The following is a 17,350-nucleotide window of genomic DNA, read 5'->3' on the forward strand; positions in this document are numbered from 1 at the left end:
ATTAGGGCAAACGCCTCCTTGAAATACTGATTTTTCGGGGCAGACACAATGACACACACACACACACAGTTGGTTTCATGTGTGCGCTTTGTGGAAAACAGTATTCCAGTGGAGATTGGAGAATGTTTCCAATCGTTCACACAAGGTTCTCATTTGCATGTCCCTTCTCCTTCTCCTGAGTGTGCTAATCCTCTACATGTGAAGTGGCCAGCATCGGTTTAATCCCAAAGCAGTGCAGGATTTTACATGTAGCCTATCCATATTTTGGAAAAAAATCTTAATTTGCATCTCTATTGATGCAACTAAAACCTAAATATTCAAAGCCTCTAACTAACATCTTCAGAGGAAAACAATCTTAGTGACATTCTCTCTCGCAGCCTTTCAAGTAGCACCCAAAGGACAGAAGAAGGGTAGGTAGGTTACACGACGATATATTTCCTGGCCATGGCAAAAAAAACAACATTTGACAGGTTTAGCTGGCCATATCAAATTAATTCCAATAATCAGCCTCATTTTCACGTCTGGTATTTCCCTTTGGATAGCGTGCATATGATTTCTGGAAGCAGAGATGCCAATTACTGCTCCTAAACATCTGATCATCCAATAATATTAAAAATTTAAAAAAAATAATCATATCTGGCCTAAATTGACTCAGGTGGCAACTTCCTATCATGCACAGCCTTAGCTGTGTTAGACTGCCATCTACTGGCTATTTTAGGACCTTGCACCTACATCTCCATTTCCGGCGGCGGAAACGCAATGCGATTGGAGGATCGTTCAGTATATCACCACGTCACTTCCACTGCTCGATCTCTTTTTACCGTGAGGAACAGAACTCCATACGGCGTTGTCTCGTGGTGAGATACACTTTTTGCATTTTCTTGTAGTAACACAGCATAGACAATTATTAATGCACTAATACAGACTGTTAGGAAGCTTTGCATTGGCTGTCAACAAAAGCAGCAGAATCGGTTAATTTCAATGGTAGATGAGACTCTTCACTAGGCCTTGAAGCCAAGCCGTCCATGCTCGTTGCTTGCTGCACCTAGGCTGGCGGATCGCGTCTGTTAGGCGATCCGCATTAACGGATTGCCTGATGATGTGTTTCAACATTGACAGTGTGATGATCTGTGATGTTTACACTCCATTCTAGCATGATCATACGGTACGGATTGAGATCGTGCAGCATGATTGCGCAGCATGTGTAATCCCAGTGCTGCATGTTTCACATTAGGTAGTAACCACTATGACTGGCATTATCTTCTAGACAGGGAACAGCACTAACTCCGATCATTCATACTATTCAGCTGCGCGTAGCCAGAGCATTTACTGTTCAGTGTTTCCTCCAGGATTTTTCACATCAGTGGCGGGATGGTCAGTTTAAGATGAATGAACAGTGTAGGTCCACGTCCACCCCTTCAAAAAAGCACTTGCGTGGTCTGGTTAGTGGCTGTGTGAGTTGTCGATGAAGGGCAGAGTGAGATCATCGCTGGTGGGTGAGGTGGCAGTCTTGCACATGCTGTACAACCTCAATCCGTGATGGAACAACATTCGAACCTGGCAGGATGCTAGTCATGGCACCAGTTCATGCACAGAATATTGTTGTAGTCTGTTTTATTTGTTACAAAGGTAGTTAGGATGAAATATGCTTCTGCGGCCCGCCACGAATCAATGCATATAGAGGAAACACTGCTGTTTGCGACATACTGAGACAACACTAGGCATACACAACTAACAAGACAGCAGTACATTCAATTCCAATGGAAGTCAGTGACTCAGCGATTAATACTTTGCCTAAATTCTCTCCCCTCCCCCCCTCTCTCTCTCCCCCCCCTACCAGCTTTTCCGTTAAATTCGTAACGCAGGAAAAGTGGTAACGATGTCCGGAGGTCTAGATGTCCTTCAGATGAAGGAGGAGGATGTGCTCAAGTTCCTGGCAGCAGGGACCCATCTGGGAGGCACCAACATGGACTTCCAGATGGAGCACTACGTCTACAAGAGGAAGACCGATGGTGAGTAGTAATGAACGGGAGATCTCCGGTTGTCCCCGGCCGTCCCTCAGATGAGTTACCCTGCGACCTGAAGCGAAGTACAGTCGTTTTCTACCTGTTATGGATTCAAAAACGTTACAGGAATGCAGTTGTGTATGTCAGTATGAAGAATAGTTGTAACGACAACCTTGAACAGTTTAGGTGAATGAACATGAACAGTGTAGGGCCACCCCTTCAAAAAAGCACTTGCGTGGTCTGGTTAGTGGCTGTGTGAGTTGTCGATGAAGGGCAGAGTGAGATCATCACAGGTGGGTGAGGTGGCAGACTTACACATGCTGTACAACCTCAATCCGTGATGGAACAACATTCAAACCTGGCAGGATGCTAGTCATGGCACCAGTTCTTGCACAGAATATTGTTATAGTCTGTTTTATATGTTACAAAGGTAGTTGGGATGAAATATGCTTCTGTCGTATTGTTGGATCAGCTTGAACTACATAGAACTGGTCATTCTGGAGCTCATAAAGGAAATCGGCACGAGTAATGACATCTTACATTAGCACTCAGCATTAAGGGCTGGATTGGGGGGGTTAAGACCCTGTGACATACCAGCGTCATGTCCAGGGGGGGGTACTGTACTTGTACATCAAGCCGCCTCACGCTACGGAAACAGGAGATAGACTCCTGCCCCCTAAGGAGCTGTTAGGCTCGAGAACCATCGGTGCATGTGTCCGTCCTGTCTCGTCCTGTTTGTCCTGTTGCGTTTCCCGTAGTTGTTTTTCCGGGTTCAGAGCACGCTGGCGTCCGCGTTGTGACTGCCGCTTCTGTTTCCCGGTCCTGTCTCCTGTCTTTTTGTATCCTGTCTTTTTGTATCCTGTCTTATCCTTTTTGTATCCTGTCCCGCCGACCTCCGCTGCCTTCCCCCCCGCCATCTCCCGCCTCTCACCGCCTTCACTACCGGACTGCAATACTCACCGCCTTCACTACCGGACTGCAGTACTCACCGCCTTCACTACCGGACTGCAGTACTCACCGCCTCACCGTTCCTGTCCCCCGGCTCTGTGTTGCCGACCGACCTGCTGCGCGCCGCTCTCAGACATCGCTGGCCTGGCCGTGCTGTGCTATTACCCTCGTCCCGGGAGGTAGCCACCGCTCCCGGTTCGGGGGTTGCCATCTCCGCAGGTGAGTGTCGGTCCTTCCCAGCCTTCACTCACTGCTGCGCGATTTGGTCGCTGGCATGGCACGGCTAGGCTGGCCGGCCGCGCGGGTTCGGTCCCAGGCTGGCAATACTGATGACAACGGCAACGGCGGCACCGCGCTGTCGCTCTGGTCCACTGCCTGTCGTCTTGCCCTGGACTCCCGGCCATCTCACCTGCCCCCCACCTCCCCCTGCCCTTCTCTCGTCTCACCTACACTCACTGAACCACAACCATCGCCTCACTGCTGCTGCTGCCACCAAGGCAGGCATTCTCCGCTGCCGCCGCCACATCCATCGAGGCTCCCAGCAACATCAACACCGGACTCTACACCACCCCCCCCTTCCCCGTTTGCCGACTCTGTGTTCCATGTTACTTGTTCTTGTTACTTGTTGTTTTTGTGTCTCCCCATGTGTGTCCTATATTGTCAGCGTCTTTGAGCCTTGGAAAAGCGCTATATAAATGTAATAAATTATTATTATTATTATTATTATTATCTTGCTCACTATCCTTTTAAAAAGAAAAATGTAAAATGCAATTTAGCAGATGCTTTTATCCAAAGCGATTTACAATTAGTCTCCCGGGAGTAACTTAGGGCTAAGTGCCTTACTCAAGGGCACATTAGTGGTGGTGTCGTTTGACCTCACGACCTTCTGATCACCAGTCCAATTTACTATCCAGTAGGCCACCGCTAGATTAAAAAAGCATGAAGGGTGTGATGGAATGTATGTGTTGCGGTACATGTGGGAATACGGTACATGTGGGAAAATTAGGGTTAGGTGCTAGGGTGCTACGGGTAGGGTTAGGTGTTAGGGGTAGGGTTAGGGTTAGACATGCCAGCATGTACCAAGTCAACGTTTTATGCTGCCATGTCCCCGGAAATGCCAACATAAACCGTTTTCTAACATGTATACTTAAGCATGAACGATGCACAATCAGTCTGCAACCTTAATGTTCATTTGTTATTAGACAATCTAGACGCCACTGAGAATGTATTTCTTTTTTGTCATAATTATATTAGTAACACATTCATCATAAACAGTTGACTTGACGCCTTCGTCGTTGGTCCTTCCCAGGTGTGTTCATCATCAACCTGAAGAAGACCTGGGAGAAGCTCCTGTTGGCGGCCCGGGCCATCGTGGCCATCGAGAACCCCGCCGACGTGTGTGTCATCTCCTCCAGGAACACTGGCCAGGTGAGGCGCTCTGCGTTAACCTAGCCAGGACGCAGTCAGGAGGACGCATGTAGCTGAAGATGACGTAAGTCTTTTATATGGAACATATCCAGAGCCGGTTTCACAGACGAGGCTTAAGCCTAGTCCAGGATTAAATCACATTTGCAGTGGAGGATCTCCACTGAGGATGCCGTTTAGTCTCGGATTAGTCTTAAACTGCGCCCGTGAAGCCGGCCGGAGTCCATTTTGTAATTGACGGGGCAGCACACATTTAAAGCCTGGCACCGTGTGGTCGGTGTTCGGGTGTCGGAAGTGTGCCAGAGAGACTCGGCCAGGATTCGCTAACACCAGAAGGGCTTCCCGCCCAATGACTGGAGTTTGATAGTAACCTGCGCCACAACAACATGTCACCATTGACCTGCCCACAATGCCATCGTTGGCTATGTGACGGACGCCTAGTCGAGGCAAGGTGAATTGTATATATTACAGATGGAAATGATCAAAACATATGCATATTAGTCCTAATAAAAGATTCAACTGTATTGTCGGAGTACAGACCACCAAGTACTGACAACGCAATGTAGTTCGTGCACACGCCCCCCCCATCCCCCCTAGGAAGAACTGGGCTCTGGTCTACCTGCTGCCTAACTATCTTCTGTCGTCTTGGTCTCCCAGGGCTGTTATTCATGTTGTCCTAACCTCGCTGTAACTTTAACACACATTACGGGAGCAGCAGTAGCCTAGAGGTTAGAGAGGCCGGCTAGCAACCGGAAGGTCGCTGGCTCGATCCCCGCCTCAGGAGGGAGCTGCGTGTGCCCTTGAGCAAGGCACTTAACCCCTGATTGCTCCAGGAACACCGACTATGGCTGACCCTGTGCCTAGAGCAAAACAACAATTGACTGACAAGTTGATTGCATGGCAACAAAACTATTATAATTATTATTATTAATTCTTCTTCTCTCCTGGTTCTTCCCAGAGGGCTGTGCTGAAGTTCGCGTCCGCCACCGGCGCCACCACCTTCCACGGTCGCTTCACCCCGGGGACGTTCACCAATCAGATCCAGGCGGCGTTCCGCGAGCCCCGCCTCCTGATCGTGACGGACCCCCGGGCCGACCACCAGCCCCTGACGGAGGCGTCCTACGTCAACATCCCCACCATCGCTCTGTGCAACACCGACTCCCCGCTCAGATACGTGGACATCGCCATCCCCTGCAACAACAAGGTATGACACAGACACTCAGAAACTCAGACACTCAATACTGCTGAGGAACAGTTGAATGATCCCTGATGTTCACGCAAAGAAACACAAACAAGTGTGACTTATCTATTGTTGTTTACAAGCTTAACCTGGCTACTAGGAAGGAACTGCATGTGCCTTTGAGCCAGGCAGTTAACCCCTAATTGCTGTAGGGGTGCTGACTATGGCTGACCCTAGAGCAAAAAAAGACCAAATTCCAACAATTGACTGACAAGTTGATTGCCTGGCAGATCAATGATAATGTCATAATAATACATTAGACTTATATAGCGCTTTTCTAGACACTCAAATAAGCTTTACAAACTGAAAAGATTGAGTAGTAATAATAAAAATAAACAAGAAATAAATAAAAAAGTATAGGGGCCTAATTAAGGTAGTGCTGGGGACACATGGGAGGGGGGAGGGTTAACTAATGAAGGCGAGCTTGAAGAGGTGGGTTTTGAGGGCCTGTTTAAATGTTGGGAGGATGTAATAAAACCTTCTACTCTCCCGTGAGTTGCATGATGGGAGTTGTAGTCCGTACAGCACACATTTAAAGCCTGGCACCGTGTGGTCGGTGTTCGGGTGTCGGAAGTGTGCCAGAGAGACTCGGCCAGGATTCGCTAACACCAGAAGGGCTTCCCGCCCAATGACTGGAGTTTGATAGTAACCTGCGCCACACTTACACAACACGCATCATGACCTGTACTTTAATGGGGGTAGATAAGAGTGTGTTTTTATGATAATACCCCACCCCTCCCAAAACAACATTCTTTAAAACAACACACCCTCTCTGGTTGGCATGGTAACATCTAATCCCACCCACTAATTCTGTTTACGTGCTCTGACAATAACTGAGCCTCATAGTGCTGCACATTCCCCACGGGGCATTCACACTCTGTGTGTGTGTGTGCCTGCCTGTATGCATGCATTCCCCGTGCGTGAGAATGTGAACATTTTGCCCGTACACTGCCTAGTGTTGTCCCGCTGTGTTGTGTTCCTCCATTGTCTCCATTGTGCGTGAAGCCGGGGGGGGGGGGGAAGAATGTTTACATGCCTGCCGCACCAAGGACGTCAGAGCGTGATTCTGCGTCCTGTGAATGACCTTTGTCTGGGCAGTGGTGGCCTAGTGGATAGTGGAGTTGGACTGGTGATCAGAAGGTCATGAGTTCAAACCCCACCTGGGAACACCACCACTAGTGTTCCTTTGAGTAAGACCTGGGAACACCACCACTAGTCTTCCCTTGATTAAGGCACTTAGCCCTACATTACTCCAGGCTCTCTGAGATCTCTTAATTCTAAGTCGCTTTGTATAAAAGCGTCTGCTAAATGGCTGTCATTTAAACGTCTGTGTGTGTGTCTTGTAAGCTAACGTGCGGGGTTTCTCCTGTGTTCCAGGGGCACCACTCTGTGGGGCTGATGTGGTGGATGCTGGCCAGGGAGGTGCTGAGGATGAGGGGCACCATCTCCAGGGAGCACCCCTGGGAGGTCATGCCTGACCTCTTCTTCTACAGAGACCCCGAGGAGGTGACACCCCCACGCATACACAAACTGGCCTACTGCTGTGTACACAAACACACACACAAACTGGGCTACTGCTCTGTACACACACACACACACACACTGGGCTACTGCTGTGTGTACACTGCTGTGAGTATGTACGCGCACACACACACACACACACACACACGTGGGCTACTGCTATGTACACATACGCACACACACGCAGGGCTACTATGGTGAACCCCCCCCCACATGCACAAACACTCCTTCAAAAAAGCACTTGCTTGGTCTGGTCAGTGGCTGTGTGAGTTGTCGATGAAGGGCAGAGTGAGCTCATCACTGGTGGGTGAGTTGGCAGTCTTACACATGCTGTACAATCTCAATCCGTGATGGAACAACACTCAAACCTGGCAGTTTAGAATGTTAGCCGTGACACCAGGTGTGTGTTTGTTCGTTTGTTTTTAAACTGAACATATGAAATGGGTTAAGTATACGATCACTCTTGTTCCCAGCTGCTATGCTGCCCCAGAAAGTATTTCTGTCTGTCGGCATTATATTTACCACAGAGGAGAGCGATTACGCCTGCGTCACATTGAATTAGATCAGCTCCAGTGGAGAATAATAATGTATGTGTTTCCGGAGGTCTTAATGGAAAGCTTGTCGTCACGGGTAACGCATCACGTTGCCTTAACAGCCTCCTGTCCCTGTTTCAGATCGAGAAGGAGGAGCTGGCCGCGGCAGAGAAGGCCGTCGGCAAGGAGGACTTCCAGGGCGAGTGGACCGCCCCGGCCGCCGACTTCGCCCAGCCCGAGGTGGCCGACTGGTCGGAGGGCGTCCAGGTCCCCTCCGTGCCCATCCAACAGTTCCCTGCGGGCGTTGAGGGTAAGGAACCCCGTAAGTTACCCTGTGGGGGTCGCACCGCCGCGAGGGACTAGTTGCTTGGGTGTCTTAGTGATCTTTAGGTCAGTTGTTATTGGCCACCCCTTCAAAAAAGCACTTGCTTGGTCTGGTTAGTGGCTGTGTGAGTTGTCGATGAAGGGCAGAGTGAGATTGCCACCTCACCCACCGGTGACTGTCTTAAACATGCTGTACAATCTCAATCCGTGGCGGAACAACATGCATCAAACCTGGCAGGATGTCAGTTGTGACACCTGTTATGTTTGTTTTTTTAACTGAAAATATGAAATGAAACTGATCACTTGCTAAACCTGTTTCTCTTGTTGCTCTCAGCTGCTGCCCCAGCCAAGGCCCCAACCCCTGCTGAAGGCTTTGCCGGTAAGTTATTTATATCATTATTAATCATCGTTATTATAGTTACAGGTATATATTGTTTTATTACTATTTTACATGTTCCAGTTTGGTTGTATGTTCACACACACACACTCCTGTCTCAACAGAGGACTGGAGTGCCCAGACAGCCACTGAGGATTGGTCAGCTGCCCCCACCGCCCAGGCTTCTGAGTGGGGCGGAGCCACTTCTGATTGGTCTTAGGTTGATGTCTGTCATAACCCAGGCCTGACTCATAAGCAGCTGTGAGCTGTGAACTGTGAAGTCAATAAAATTGGCTGGTTATTTATTGAGCCTGGTGTTTGTCTGTGTTAATGGGGGGCGGTGGTGGCGGGGGAGTCACGGTTATATTTAGTTTGGGTACGAAGGCGTTCTCCTGTCCAAAAGCAGAAACAAAACAAGCTATCCGATACTGACCCCATTGCTATGGATACTGCCTACTAAAACCCATTGCATTTATGTGCACTGTACAGTTTATGGTGATGTATGAAATCTTAGACATAAACTGTAACTTGGACTGAGAATTGATAGTTGGACACATTATCATGTGTTAATGGTGGATTTTGGACCAATACAATTAAATGGACAGACATGGATGAACAAAATGAAAAAACATTGAAGGAAAAAGGCACTAAACGCAAGGTGAAAAGGCTGTCTTAAACTTTATTTTGAATATCCAGCTTCAACTGTTCTCAGATCTGGGCAGTCACTTTACCTTTCATGAACATGTACTTAACACATACATGGCCAATTCAGAGATGCAATGAACAACGGAATTTAGGTTGTGTTTATTTGTCATTACATTGAATACAATTCAACGAAATACCGGAGGCAGAGCAGCTCTATAATAAAATGTAACAAGAATAATACATAAACTGCCAATAATAAAAGAGTAGAAATAATCAGAACATACAGGATTATTACAGCAGCAGTCATCCTCCCTCCTGAAGACCTCTGTCTAGTTCTTCTACTCTTAATAATAAAGAAATAACTTCTAGCATTATGACTGTCAACGGCACCTGCTCATAACAGATTTTTCCTTATGATCACAGAGATGATTCACTTACTTTAGACAGATGTGCTTGTAAGTCTCTTAAAGTGACTTACAACAAGTACATTTGTCCAAGTAAGTGAATCATATATCAGTTAATATACATAATATGTACATTCGTGTGTACTTTACTAGTGCTCCATTACATTTTAGACGGTAATATGTATATTAATGATATATTAATGTTAAAATGATTAACTTTAATATACATATTAAACTCTAAAACGTAAAGGAGAGCTAGTGTACAGAGTACCGTAACATATAGAAGATATTCTGAAACCTGTTGGTCTGGGACCAGAAGCTTCAGTGCCGTCTGCCAGATGGAAGCAGAGAGAACAGGACCATCTTCCCCTTCCTGGCCTTCCTCTTACATCTCTCAGACTAGCCGGCTGGGATGGACTGGGCCCCGGACACCACTCTGCAGGGTTGTACAGTCATGTGCGTTGCAGCTGCCATACCAGGTGGAGATGCAGACAGACGGTACGCTCCCCACGGTCCACCATCAGCTCCTTGGTTTTGCTGACGGATGTTCAGACAGATTATTATCCTGTCACCAGTCTGCCAGGACGTTTAAAGTTTAAACTCCTCCTCGTAGGCCCCCGCCTCGTCACTGTTGGCTGCTGATGACATCAACCACGGTCGGTGGTGTCCTCAGCAGACTTGATAATGGTCTTGGAGCTGTGTGTGGCCACACAGTCGTGGGTGAACCTTCTAGAACCTTCACACACACACTTCTAGAACCTTCTTCTATAGCATTATGACTGCCAGTGGCCCCTGGTCCTAAAAAATACTGTAGATTACTTTTTCTTACAATGACTGATAGTATAGACGAGTCACTTACTCAGACAAACGTATTTGTTGTCAGTCGCTTTGGATAAAGGCGTCTGCTGAACGCAAAACATGTAAATGTAAATGTAGGCAATAAACAGCATTCTCACGTAGGTGCCCTTCTTGTCCAGGTGAGAGAGCAGTGTGTAGGGTGAGGGCAATGGCTTCATCAGTGGATCTGTTGGGACGATATGCAAATTGAAGGGGGTCTAGTGTGTGTGTGTGTGTGTGTGTGTGTGTGTGTGTGTGTGTGTGTTGAATCTTACTGCATGTCCCAGGTCTCCCAGAGAGAGAAGGGAAGAGGACTGTGTCTGTCCATCTGTCACAGGGAGACTCACAGTCACCACCCACCCAGACTATGTTCCTCACTGGGTTCACAAAGGGTTAATAAATAAAGATGAGAGATGCTCTTGCTAAGACGTGTGTGTGTGGGCTGATTTATTCACACAAGATCTTCTCTACCTTATCATCTTTTGTGTATGTTATGTATGTATAACAATTGTGTCTGCCTGTGTGTTTGTGTGTGTGTGTGTGTGTGTGCGTGTGTGTGTGTGTGTGTGTGTGTGCCAGGTCCTCCCTGCTAGACCTCAATGACCCCGCCCAAAAGGACAAGACCGTCATCGCCACCCTGGACGCCAAGATCCTGCAGAAGGAGGAGCAGCTGAAGCAGCAGAACAAGTAAGGACCCGGCCAGGCGTCTTTTGGATTGTTGACAGACAGAAGGACGGACGGACGGACGGACGGACAGACAGACGGACGTTTTTTTTTATTGAATGCGTTTCGTTGTTTTTGTACTTTGTACTCTACTTACTCTAAAAAAAATGTTTTGTAATATTATTATTATTTATTTTTATTTTTTATGCGTGGGCCAGAAGGGGGCAGTCCCACTCCTATGTTTCATTTTATTGGACAGATTTAGTGAAGACAGACAGTAAAGTAAGGAGGACCCCCCCAGGCCATGGTGCTAGACCACTGCACCACCCCAGGCCATGGTGCTAGACCACTGGACCACCCCAGGCCATGGTACTAGACCACTGGACCACCCCAGGCCATGGTGCTAGACCACTGGACCACCCCAGGCCATGGTGCTAGACCACTGGACCACCCCAGGCCATGGTGCTAGACCACTGGACCACCCCAGGCCATGGTACTAGACCACTGGACCACCCCAGGCCATGGTGCTAGACCACTGGACCACCCCAGGCCATGGTGCTAGACCACTGGACCACCCCAGGCCATGGTACTAGACCACTGGACCACCCCAGGTCTTTAACCGTAGTGAGCTGTTTGCGAGAGATAGGTTTCACCCAAACAGGTATGGTGCCCGCCTGCTGTCGATGTCCATGGACCTCGCTGTCCAGCCCTGGACCTGGCCGGTGCCCTGTCAACGCTGATGTGGGATGAGTCCGATCCATTCCTCTAACACCAAACATGCCATCCAGACTATTGTCTCCCATCGGACTCCCTCCACCACAAATAAGGTAATACATGGCGCAAATTTGAGAAATGTATTACCCATTTCATTAAGTATGCCCTCGAGTCAGTCCCAGTGTCAAAATGACATCTCCATGGCAATTTTGAATATCAGGTCCCTATCAAACAAAAAAACATTTATCATAAATGAGCTCATTTGTGATAGAAAACTCGACTGTATGCTACTCACAGAAACCTGGCTAGATACAAATGGAGCAGCAGCCCTTATTGAGGCATCTCCCCCCAACTACAGTTTTTTCCAATCAATCAGAAATGGAAAAAAGGGGGGAGGAACAGCTACCATAGCTTCAAATAACCTAAACTGCAGGAGCATATCCTTTGATATATTCTCCTCCTTTGAATATCATGCCACAGTTATGGCATGCCAACCACCTATTCTTACGGTAACTGTATACAGGCCGCCGAAACCAGCCCCTACCTTCCTACCTGACTTCTCTGAGTTCCTATCCATTATCCATCCCAACTATGATAGGATTATTATCACTGGTGATTTTAACTTTCATGTTGATAATGAGGCTGACTTGAGGGCTAGGGATTTTATTGACCTCTTGGAATCTATGGATTTTGTCCAACATGTCAATGAACCCACTCACAATCATGGCCATACCCTTGATCTTGTGATTACAAAGGGTCTTGAGGTCTCAATATCAGGTATCAGCGACCTGGCCCTCTCTGACCATTTCTGTATTTTCTTTACCATTGTAACACGTAAAGCTGAAAGCAATGCTGAACGTGTTGTTAAAAAACGTTATCTTACCCCTGCAGTGGCTGAACATTTCAAAGCTTTAATGAACAGTAATCACACAACTCCCACGTTATGTGAAAACGACTTAGTAATTACCTTAAATAAAGTAAAAATGGCCCTAGACTCCCTGGCACCTACCAAACTAAAAAAGGTTGGAGCCAAGAGGAGAGCACCATGGCGAAACAGTGAAATAAATCTCCTAAAGAGAACATGTAGGAAAGCTGAGCGCAGATGGAGAAAGAGCAAATTACAGATTGATCAGAATATTTTTAAAGAACATCTATCTGCCTTTAACTTGGCAATGCGAAATGCTAGAAAAAAATCACTTCTCAAAGATAATATCTACAAACAAGAATAACCCCAGGGTCTTGTTCTCGACAATTGATTGCCTTGTAAACCCTGCTCCTAGAACTCTAGACGGCGCAGCCTCTGTCACCAAATGCGAGGAATTTGCAGCCCACTTCAGGGATAAGATAACAAATATTAGAATGTGTATTACTCAGGAAAGACTAGGTTTGTGTAGCACCACAGATCCGCCACCACAGAACATGACTATGAGCATGTTCACCATGATTAGTACGGAAACATTAGGTAAAATTGTGTCACAGCTTAAACCGTCTACGTGTCCTCTTGACCCTATTCCTACCACCTTTTTTAAGGACATTTTTGAATCTGTGTCTGATGACATACTAGGCATTGTAAATCACTCCCTACTTAAAGGGATATTTCCAGCGGCGCTTAAAACTGCCCTGGTTAGACCCACCCTGAAGAAAAGTAACCTAGATCCTTCTGATCCAAAAAACTGTAGACCAATATCCAATCTCACTTTTCTAAGCAACATTTTAGAAAAGGCAGCGTATAGACAGCTTCATGAATTCTTAGTCTTAAATAATAGGTATGACCCACTTCAGTCAGGTTTCCGATCATACCACAGCACAGAAACCGCTTTGCTTAAGGTAACTAATGACCTTAGGATAAATGCAGACTCGAAAAAACTCTCGATTCTTGTACTCTTAGACTTAAGTGCAGCCTTTGATACGGTAGACCACTCCATACTTATTGAGAGACTTGAAAACTGGGTTGGCCTCTCAGGTCCGGTCTTAAACTGGTTCAGGACTTACCTGGCTGACCGAGACTACTTTGTAGCCCTTGGTGACCATAAGTCAAAAAATTATAGCACAACCTGTGGAGTTCCCCAGGGGTCCATTTTAGGACCGTTGCTTTTTAGCCTATACATGCTACCCCTCAGTTCTGTTATCAAGAAGCATAGCGTTAACTACCACAGCTATGCTGACGACACTCAGCTTTATATCTCAGTAACTCCCAACGACTACAAGATGATCGACCACCTGATAGATTGTATTGCCGATATTAATATTTGGATGACACAAAACTTTCTCCAACTAAATCAAGAAAAAACAGAGGTATTGATCATTGGCGAGAAAACTGGGAGAGAGAAATTATCTGCACACTTGAAAACACTAGCTCTTAACACTAAGTGTCAGGCCAGGAATCTTGGTGTCATAATTGACCCAGATCTAAATTTTGAAACTCATATTAAAAACACTATTAAAACATCCTTCTACCATCTAAGAAACATCACTAAGGTACGACCATTTCTCTCCCAGGCAGACACTGAAAAATTAATGCATGCGTTTGTTACTAGTAGGCTAGATTACTGTAATGCTCTCCTGACAGGTCTCCCCCAAAAAATGATAAATAGACTACAAATGGTTCAAAATGCTGCTGCTCGTGTCCTTACTAGGACCAAACGAAGAGCGCACATCACACCTGTCTTGAGATCACTACACTGGCTCCCTGTCAGTCATAGAATAGACTTTAAGATCCTTTTACTAGTTTATAAATCACTTCACTGTGATGCACCCAATTACATGGTGGACATGCTCATAAGATACACACCAGCTAGACCCCTACGGTCTAGTGGCACGGAACTTTTAATAGTGCCAGAGGCTAGGACAAAGAGATTTGGAGGATCAGCTTTTAGCATATATGCTCCTAGATTGTGGAACACCCTACCTGAGGGCCTGAGGTTGTCTAAAACTCAGGACATTTTTAAGCGTGACCTCAAAACCTACTTATTCAATGTCGCCTTTTGATACTAAGGGAGACATTGGACATTATAGAACTAGGATCACTAGGCCATTACACCATACTCGTGTTTTGAGATTTGTGTTGACAGGAAAATGGACCCGGGTGCTGATGAGGCACTGTCAGCTCCAAATAGTACCTAGAGCAGTACTGGAACCGGTACAAGGGTGTACCAGGACCACCATCAGGTTGTATTGCTGTCATCTTTATTGTCTTTATTGTGTTGTTGCATCATAACTGTGCTTAAGATTCTCTTTTGGCAGGACCTGTGACCATACTGGATGCAGAACGATGCAAATATAACACTAAATTTATGGACAGTGTGTACGCGGATAATATGCAAGGAATTTTTCCTGGATACATGGCGTAGAGGTTTTTGCCCTTGCTTGCTTGCTTTGTGCCGGTGGTCCTTGGCCTCCCCTTGGGGACCGCTGGGTACTGGTAAGAAAACTGGCTAGTAGTCGCTCTATTGGTAGAGGGCTGCAAGGGAATTTTTCCTGGCTACATAGTATACAGGTTTTTACTTTTGCCTGCTCGCGGCTCTGTCAGTATTGATTGATTGATTGCCTGATTGACTGAACATTTTCATTGTGTGAAGCGCATTGAGTTGCATCTTGTAAGAAATGCGCTATACAAATAAAATTTGATTTGATTTGATTTGATGGTGCTAGACCACTGGACCACCCCAGGCCATGGTGCTAGACCACTGGACCACCCCAGGCCATGGTGCTAGACCACCCCAGGCCACTGTACTCCGCGGTGTCTTGAAAAGTATTAAAAGTTGATAAATACATATTGGGAAAATCAAGACGCTTAATAAGTATTAAAAAGTCTTATCACGATTTTATGAGGTCTTGAATTTTGTAGGTATTTTTCTGAATTAGAGTCTTTCCAAAGAGTTTGAGTCCTAAAAACCTTTAGTAAAAGTTCGTGAATTTATTAGTTTTATTAAAAAACTAAGATGAACCGGAAATTCTGTTGTATGATAGTGGTCTAGTCTATTGCAAACTAAAACTGTTAAGTTAAAAGTGTCACTGATGTAAACGGTTATAGCTCCAAGTGGCGGTGAGGTCTGGAAAAATATTGACAAGGTCTTTAAAAAGTCTTTGAAAGGTATTGAAATTAACCTCAAGATTCCTGCATATACCCTGCTCTAATTAAATTGAATCTGAATTATTATAAAATGTTTTCTTTTTCTTTTTTTATTGAACTCTATTGAATGCGTTTAACAGAACGACTATTAATCAATCACAATGTTTACGATACGTTTTCATCCCGTCGCATTTCGGCCCCATTCCCCCCCCATCTTAATCAGAGTGACGTAGAATAAGTGTGTTTAGATGTCTGAGTGGATCACTGGAGGGACCCCAGGCCAAAATGGAGGCCAGGGTTCATGTAGTAGTGAAGTGTCTGACATCACCGGCGTGCTGCAGAATGTCAGACCACCTCAGTACACTCACACAGTGCAGTGCATCAAGAATATGAAGAAGTTCAAGAGGGAGCTGGAGGAGGCGGAGGAGGAGTCCACCCGGGCCAACGCCTCCCGCAGGAAGCAACAGCGGGAGCTGGACGACGCCACGGAGGCCAGAGAGAGGCTGAACCGCGAGGTCAACACCCTCAAGAACCGCCTCAGGTACCCACCCCACCAGACGTTCATTTTTTCATTTTTTTTCACTTTTTGATGATTTTTTAAAATCATTTTTATCATGATAGAATGACAGAATGATCATAGAATCTGTGTGTGTCTCTTCTGCCCCCTCAGCCGTGGCGGTCCTCTCACCTACTACTGCAGTGCGAGGACCGAATCCAGATGGTCCAGGCGGCTTCGGGGGCACCAGGGTGACGGGGCGTCCGTGGACCTGTCAGACGACGACGTCTGACCTCACCCCGACCTCTGCTGCCGCTCCCTGGCCCCTGCAGCGCAATACATGAAGTATGGCTTTACAAGAAAGTTCTGTTCTCTTACTGTGTTCTACTGTGAGTTGCCTAGTTAATTGTTTCACTCGTCATTGCTTGGCTAGCTATCTAATGTACTTTACTCTGTTTATTAATACTTATCCGCTCTCTCCTTTTTCATAGAGAGTAGTTTTCAGTTAGTGTTTCATGGGAACCTGTTTTTGTTACCCTTATACAATAAATCATCAAAACTATAATTCTCCAGTCACCTCTGGTTCTTGTTCACCTGGTTTATCTTATTGTTCCATCCCATATCCCCTAGATTCTACAACCTGTCTCCCTCCCCCTCTACAGCCTGTCTCCTCCTCTACAACCTGACTAACACCTGACTAACACCTGACTAACACCTGACTAACACACCTGACTAACACCTGACTAACACACCTGACTAACACCTGACTAACACACCTGACTAACACCTGACTAACACACCTGACTAACACCTGACTAACACCTGACTAACACACCTGACTAACACACCTGACTAACACACCTGACTAACACCTGACTAACACACCTGACTAACACCTGACTAACACACCTGACTAACACACCTGACTAACACACCTGACTAACACACCTGACTAACAAACCTGACTAACACACCTGACTAACACCTGACTAACACACCTGACTAACACCTGACTAACACACCTGACTAACACACCTGACTAACACACCTGACTAACACACCTGACTAACACACCTGACTAACACACCTGACTAACACACCTGACTAACACACCTGACTAACACACCTGACTAACACACCTGACTA

General features: G+C 46.4%; 1 protein-coding gene across 2 annotated transcripts; it reads left to right on the forward strand.

Annotated features, from left to right (window-relative positions):
- Positions 1-811: 811 nt before the first annotated feature.
- Positions 812-8,682, forward strand: LOC308151601 (small ribosomal subunit protein uS2). Of its 2 annotated transcripts, none has more exons than XM_080524501.1 (8): positions 812-857; positions 1,841-2,012; positions 4,264-4,382; positions 5,338-5,583; positions 6,997-7,125; positions 7,815-7,995; positions 8,332-8,376; positions 8,499-8,682. In XM_080524501.1, the coding sequence occupies exons 2-8, from the start codon at positions 1,880-1,882 to the stop codon at positions 8,591-8,593; spliced, it is 948 nt and encodes a 315-aa protein (XP_080380627.1). In that variant the 5' UTR covers positions 812-857; positions 1,841-1,879; the 3' UTR covers positions 8,594-8,682. The 2 variants fall into 2 exon arrangements, with proteins under 2 accessions (XP_080380627.1, XP_080380628.1); XM_080524502.1 differs by having other exon boundaries at positions 7,815-7,983.
- Positions 8,683-17,350: the final 8,668 nt, after the last annotated feature.

Source organism: Nansenia antarctica (genome assembly GCF_963989245.1).
Source record: "Nansenia antarctica genome assembly, chromosome: 2".
Taxonomy (NCBI): domain Eukaryota; kingdom Metazoa; phylum Chordata; class Actinopteri; order Argentiniformes; family Microstomatidae; genus Nansenia; species Nansenia antarctica.

Coding starts and splice junctions, on each gene's coding strand:
- LOC308151601 (XM_080524501.1), top strand. CDS start 1,880: ATGTCCGGAGGTCTAGATGTCCTTCAGATGAAGGAGGAGGATGTGCTC. Junction 5,584..6,996: donor CCATCCCCTGCAACAACAAG/GTATGACACAGA, acceptor CCTGTGTTCCAG/GGGCACCACTCTGTGGGGCT. Junction 8,377..8,498: donor CCCTGCTGAAGGCTTTGCCG/GTAAGTTATTTA, acceptor CTGTCTCAACAG/AGGACTGGAGTGCCCAGACA.